At 26.1% G+C, this 7,480-nt stretch overlaps 1 protein-coding gene across 1 annotated transcript; it reads right to left on the reverse strand.

Moving 5' to 3' along the window:
- Positions 1–1,015: 1,015 nt before the first annotated feature.
- LOC18107071 (uncharacterized) lies at positions 1,016–1,749 on the reverse strand. Its single transcript, XM_006372997.3, has 3 exons — positions 1,584–1,749; positions 1,369–1,471; positions 1,016–1,271 (listed from the first exon to the last, which is right to left on the reverse strand). Exons 1-3 carry the CDS (start codon positions 1,588–1,590, stop codon positions 1,175–1,177), a joined length of 207 nt encoding a protein of 68 aa, XP_006373059.1. The 5' UTR covers positions 1,591–1,749; the 3' UTR covers positions 1,016–1,174.
- Between the last annotated feature and the right edge of the window lie 5,731 nt (positions 1,750–7,480).

The following is a 7,480-nucleotide window of genomic DNA, read 5'->3' on the forward strand; positions in this document are numbered from 1 at the left end:
TCAGACTTTTTACTGACCTCATGAATGCCTTTTGCTTCTATGGCTCCATATTAACCCACCAAGTTGACTCCATATCCTGCATGTCTACAAAAAGACTTGCTACCCCATAATGTCAATCCATGGTCTGGAAAAAAGTATTGAGATTCCAGCTAGATACTTTGGATCTTGCAATCTGTTAGTAGCAATTTAATAGGTTATTTACTTTGTGAAATTGGTAACATGTACAATTTCGAAGGTCTTTGGGGAATGCATCTTCTAGGTTATAATCCTGGCTCAAATTTAAAAGGAAAAGGGAGCACTTACGGTTAAGATTACAACATACTGCAACCATTTCATATAGAAAACTCATTGCATGTATCCAATTTCACAAAGTAACATAACTGCATGCCTAGGTCATGCATAGATATCAGAAAGCCTTGGTAGTACATCCAAGTATATAAAAACCAAGGATGCAACTGAAACCATCAAATTGCTGTTCAACAGCGAATTCTGCTGATGCTTGAACAATATTAACTATTTTCAGTAATGAAATCTAATCCACTATGTTGCAGGCAATACAAAGACTATTGAATGCTTTTGTAAACAGGCAGTGTGGTGATTTTCAGTAATAAGCAAACCAAACACTAAATGACTAAAGGCGAGTTTTCAATAGCAAAAGAAACCCATGTTTACCTCACCTAATCCCTAACTCCCTTTCCAGCTGACTTCCATAGCCTAGACCTTCCTAAAAGCATATCCAATATCATCCATGCACCACATAATAAATCTATCATTTTCGTTACTCAACTCTAACAATGTCATGGCTAGTGACCATCAGCTTATCTAAATTCCAAATCCTTCAGCTCTAATTGACACCCTGAGACAGTCAATAGATATACAGATTTATGTGCATATTTATCGATCTCTCCAAAATTGCATAAACCAGTACATAAAATGCATAAAATTTAACTCAATATAAACAAACAATCACGGATCCAATCAAGGAATCAAAACATGACCTTCAACACTCCAAATCTAAATGAGAAAAAACTCAAATTAAATAAAAACTCAAATCAACAGATATTCTTAAACAAAACATAATAATTCATAAAAAAATATCAAATTAACTTCAAATCATTAAGCATGAGTAATTAACACAAAAGGACTGACTTGATTAAACATAACAAACTTCTCTTTATTTCTTATTATTCCCTTTATCTCCGCCCGAGGATTCCCCTCCCGCTGCCTGTGCTGCCTTCTTGGCCGTCTTTTCTTGCAGCGCTTTGGCGTCTCTACAAAATCAGATCCAAAAAGAAAACTTCCAAATTTAACAAAGAAAAAAATCAAAATTAAATTCGAAAAAACTGAAGAAGAAAAAAGAGCCGATACCTTTCACGACGCTGTTCAGGAGTCAAACCATCGTCTTTATTTTTTCCTTTGCCACCGTTACGAGCTTGAGCTCTCTCACGATCTTTCTCTCTTTGATTTCCGCGTGAAAAATGAATTAAAGGAAACAAAATAATAAAAATAAAATTGCATAAATTAAAAGATTAAATAAAAATTGGGAGATCTAGAATTAGCAAAGAAAAAATAGAAAAGGATATGAGCCATTGTTGTAGCTGCTGCTGAGCAGAGACAGAGAGACTCTGTTTTGCGATTTGTTGGAGGAGGAGAGAGAGAGGGAGAGGGAGACTGGCAACTCAAAGCTAATAGAGTGGTTTTTCTTTTTCTTTTTTCTTTTAAAGTCTTTTTTTAATGGAGTGGTTTGAGACTCGAGAGTAATAGGTGGCATGACCAAAATCATTGAACGATTTATTTTGGTTTTTTCAATGTAAAATAAATGTTAAAGTGATGTAAATATTTTTATAAAAGCAAAATATTTAAGATTTTTTTGTATTGTTAATAAACTCGAGTAATTTAATAACATAAAAAAACAATAAATAAATAAAAAAAACTAACAAAAAAATGTTTAAAAAACTTAGTCCATTCAAGTTCACACATTAAATATACAACTTGGTTATAATATTAAGATAACCTCATTAAAAGAAAAGGAAAGTAGTTGAGTCCTTAGATTTAATGGAAAAAAAAAAACTAAATTTAGTATTAAGGTGTTTCTATTGATGAGAGGGTTATTATTAAAGCTAAATTTAGTATTAAAATGTTTGAGAGGGTTACTATTGAGATGTTTTTAAACTTTTGTATTGCAGAAAAAAATAGATTAGAGATTTGTTTTTTCAACATGTTTTTTTTAATTGATTTAGGGGTGTTTTGAATTTACAAATCAATATATTAAGATTCTAAGGATATTTATTAAGTGTTTTAAATTAAAATAAATTTAAAGATGATTTTTCTAAGCCAAAAGACAACGGCATGATATTTTAGCCACCTCTTTGATGGCTTAAATTAAGACAAGCAAACGATGAGTCATTTATAATAAAACCGACACATTATGTGCTTTATTATTATATTTAAAATGTTATCCATCCTGAAAAAAATAATTAAATACCAAGTAGCGGAATTTACTTTACAGGCCCACTCATGCTAGCCTTTTATTTTTGTCGGCCCATCCCTTTGGCCTAGAAACGCTACTTCATATGTTTTATTTCATTTAAAAAAATTCATTGAAATTCAATATATATATATATATATATATATATATATATATAAAGACTTAACATGATATTTAAATAGTTTTTTAATTTTTTCATGGTTCTTAAATGATATTATAGATTATTATGGGATTGTTAACATTTTTATCAATTACTATATATACGTAATATGCAAAAATAAGAAATAAAAGATTGTTCATGGTTATTCAATGAAGATAAAATTTCTTTTCTTTAAGTTTTTTAATGGGTTTTTTACATTATTTTATTGTATGTTTTTTTCAATCACATGCAAAATATTGAGACATGTTTTTTACAAAAAAAAATTACTTTTGAAATCATTTAAAAAGCAATACTTATAATAAAAACATGTTTTTTGTTCAAACAATCAAAAGATACATTAATAAAGAAATGGAATTTAGGTTGAAGAAATACATTTCTTTGCTATAATTTTATTTGTTGTTTTTTAAATAAATATTTATTTTTATAATTATTTAATTAAATAAAAAAATAAAAATAAAATTATTAAACCCAGTAAGTGCTTTTACCTGGGTAAAAGGTTGAGTGAGAGGAAGTGAGAGGAATAGAACTCGAGGAAATTGAGTGAAAAACGCAAGAATTCTTTTTGTGTGCTTACCTTCATGGATGACAATCATATCCACTTTGATGGAGATTGGCCTCTGTTTATAAATACATTCTACATTATTCATCTGTGTTATGATAAGGATTAAATTTATTTTTTTTAATATAAAAAACATATGCAAACATTGTTAATATTTTTTAGTAGAAAAAAATAAAATCATGTTGAGGTTGATTTAATATGACCTGATCTATTTGCTTGGTTAAAAAAAAACCCATATAAATAATTTAAAAGTAGTTTGACTCGAAAAAATAAAATTCAAAACGATATCCCAGTTTAAAAAATATTAACATAACAATATATTGGATCAACCTAGATTAACTTGGATTTATTTGCTAAATTCACGATTTGGATCATAAAACAATGATAACCCTATATATATTAAGCATATCATAACAAATTATAAAATATAATCTCTTATCAACTCAATATTGAAAAATAAAATTAAAAAAAACGATCTAAATCAACCTAGTTAACTTGTCAAATTTATAAACTGAGTTATGATATCATGATAAATTTTTAAAAATATAAATTAAAACAAATTATTCAACTAATTAAAAAGTAAATGACCCAAACTCCTTAATCTGTGTTCTTATTTGAGACAACTTCTCGTAGCCTACCTCCTCCAACCTTCTGGCAATATCCCTGGAATTAATAAGGGAATTAATAAGGGTGTGTTTGGTATTATAATAGTTTTTATAATTGTGATTTGAAAAAAATTATTTTATAAAAAATATTTTTGATCGAGGTTGGTTTGATATTTATATATGTTTGGTTAAAACTGTGGTTGAAATTGAGATTGAACAAAAAATAGTGTTTGGTTAAGAATACTTTTCAAATTGAGATTATAAAATAATTAAAAAAGATATATATTAAAATTGATGGTTTTTAATTTAAATATTTTAAATTTAACTACTGCTATTATATCTTGAAATAAATAATACTTTATATAAAATATTTTTTATTATTTCATTAAACTATTTACAATTCTATCACGTACAAAATTCATCCGACAAGGACTACGATTTTTATGGTTTTTTGAGTGTGCAACAAAATTAGGTAAAATATCATCATGAATAAAATTGGGATTACAATCAAATTCTGAAAATGTTACGCCTTCATGGGATCTCCTTCTAATTTATATAGTGACATTGAATAATATTAAATACTAGTTTTTTTAATAAAACATAATTAAAAATAAAAAAAAATTATATTTTTTTACTAGATCAGACCCGGTTCAAAATATTTAGGTTCGGACCGAACCCGGTCTAACCATGAACAGTGAAGATGTTATTCACTGTTCACGTGACTGTGCAAGTAAATTAATTCACTTTGCACTGTTTATTTTTGCAAGATAAACAGTGCAGAGTGAAATTAACTTTATACTTCCCGTGAAGTAGCTTGGAGTATTTTACCAAACATATATTTTTTGTAATTTACTTGAAAACCAAAAGTAATCACGTAAACAAACACCCTCTAAACTCCATTCATATAGCAGATTTGATTCTTTTAAGATCCCTCGCTCATGCGGTATGCTGAATACTTTTCCAAACTCATAGGGCCAACTTAATTCGGCTAACTTAAATCATTCTCTTCTTATATTGCCTTTTGTTTTCATAAATCATTACTTAAAATAATTAATGATATTTTGTATGTTCGTGCAAGGAGATCTAAGTTTTTTAAACATAAAAACAAATATTCAGATCTCAATAATGTTTTTTAGTATTATCATTAAACTTAAAAATAATATCATTTTGATTTTTTTTTATTAAGATAAATTTTCATATTAATATATCTCTTTTTTATTCTAGCCACCACAATCTTTTTAACTGGAATAATTATTTTTATTTTTTTTTAATTATGATTATTAAAATAAGTTAACAAAAAAGATCAAAATAGTATATCTATATTTTTTTATGATAGAAAGCTAAAATAACCCATAAATATAATAAAATCATGTTCAAAATCTATTATTTAAGAACCATGGTAAAATTAAAAAAAAAAATTGGAGTATTATAAATCTTTTTTGGAGTGTGAAAAAAAAACCAAAGAAAAAATTTGGAAAAAGTGAAAAGAAAAAAAGAAACCCCTAGGTAATTATTAGATAAATTCAATTTATCATATTATCCATATAAACTAAACCAACAAATACAATACACTTGAATACAATCATATAGGCTGCGTACATATATAGATGATATCACATGATTTTATCTATATAACTATGTGTTATATGTTTATGAAAATGTGACTTTTCTAGCGTTTGTCATGGTTAGTAATAATTAAAAAAAAAAAATAAAAGTTAGAAACTTAAATAGATAGAACCAAAATTAATGACTTATTCAAATAAAAATTAAGCAAAAAGTTAGGCTACTAATTGCCAACCCTCCAATAACTTCTCCGTCTCCTATTTAGAAGTATATTAAAATAATATTTTATTTATTTTTAAAAAATTATTTTTGACATCAGCATATCAAAATGATTTAAAAACATCAGAAAAATATTAATTTAAAACAAAGAAAAAAATATAAAAATTAATTTTTTTAAAAAACACAAAAACAAACAGGTAGATGCATTTCATTCTCATGTATGTTTATAAATTAAAAAAACATAATTTTGAATAATTTTGACAGAAAATCCAATTCAAAATGTTTAAGAAATCTAGGAACTCAATTAACACAGAAAACTTTGAAAAACTCTATTAAGGTTCTTCAATTTTTTAAAAAAATATAATTTCAATGCATAAATTAAAATAATTTATAAGAATATTTTCAACTCTCTATCTCTGTTTTTATTGTAAAGGAACCTCCAGAATTAAAAAGCATTAATTTCGTTGTATAAGCGAGGGCTATAGGCTTGAAAAGCGAAGTACATCGTTTGAGCAAAGTGAATAACTGTAAAGATTCCACTTCTATCGAAATCTCATTTTGTACTCCAACTCATAATTTCTTTTTTGAATTCTTCATATATAGAAATATGCATAATCATTTTGTTCAAGAAATTAATTTTTCTTTTTAAGGAGATTTTAACATTTTAAGTAGAAATTCTAAAATGTTAAAAATGGAAATTTATGGTAAACATCCTAAAGCTCATTTATTTTCTATATTTGAAAAAATCACACTTTACTTACTACTATTAATATAGTTGATAACACCTTATATATTAAATCGGTAACGCGCAAACTCAGATAAAAAAATAATTGTTAAATATTATAGGTTCTCCACTAGAATTGATTTAATCATGGTTATAAAATCTGATCTAGGTTTCAAATCAGGATAAGACCTTGGTCATTGGTCAGCGCTGTCGACTCCAAACAACCTCTTTTACCCAAACTTAATGAATATGAATAATTACATATCAATAAGAAAATTAACGACATAAAAATATAATAAAAACAACAACCAAATAAATCTATCATGTATTTTTAAAATATAAACAATATCCATCCATCATAATAAACGACAATCAAATAAGTTGTTCAAGTGGAAACACATTTTGATATCATGATAAATTTAAAAAACAAAACATTCTTAAAGCATGAAATAGACTGTGAGTGTAAATACTGATAGAAATTTTTTTCGGTAAAACTATTAAATCTAGTAATGAAATTTCTTGAAATATTTGTACTAAGAAATTCTTGAGGATTTGTTTTTTCTTGGCTTGCACATTCGAGATATGTGTAAAATTAATTTATGGTCTTGGATATCAGAAGGATATAATTGCAATTCTATTAAATATCAAGGAGTCAATTGGCTAAAAATTGCTCCTGCGAGTTAATTGATAAAGCAAGTAAAACTGAGCGGAAATTTTGATTTTAACCCTATTCTTCAATGACCACTAGAGATGAAATTATTGGCCCATATAATTTAATCAAAAATAAAATGTAGAATTTTCCGCATTTCAAAAGAGTTACTTATAATTTAAAGTAATTATTACTAAATTCATTTCTAGCTCAATTCTTTCATTATTTTTATGTTGTTTTGGAATTTATTTCTTAAAAAGGAAAAGAGAAGTAGGTAAGATGAGAATATATGATTTTGAAAGGAGACATTTAACCAAGCAATTATTTAATGATTTTTAATACTATGAGTATTAAAATTTAATTAGTTTTGATCAGCTACATGACTAAATTATGATTAATTTAGTATTTGTTTTTGCAGTCTAACCACATGTTTTTAAAAGATCTTGAATTTCTTTGTAAAATATTATAAATAATTAAATAAAAAGTATTATAAGTGAAAAATTATAAATTTAA

The sequence above is a fragment of the Populus trichocarpa genome, chromosome 17 (genome assembly GCF_000002775.5).
Source record: "Populus trichocarpa isolate Nisqually-1 chromosome 17, P.trichocarpa_v4.1, whole genome shotgun sequence".
Lineage (NCBI taxonomy): Eukaryota > Viridiplantae > Streptophyta > Magnoliopsida > Malpighiales > Salicaceae > Populus > Populus trichocarpa.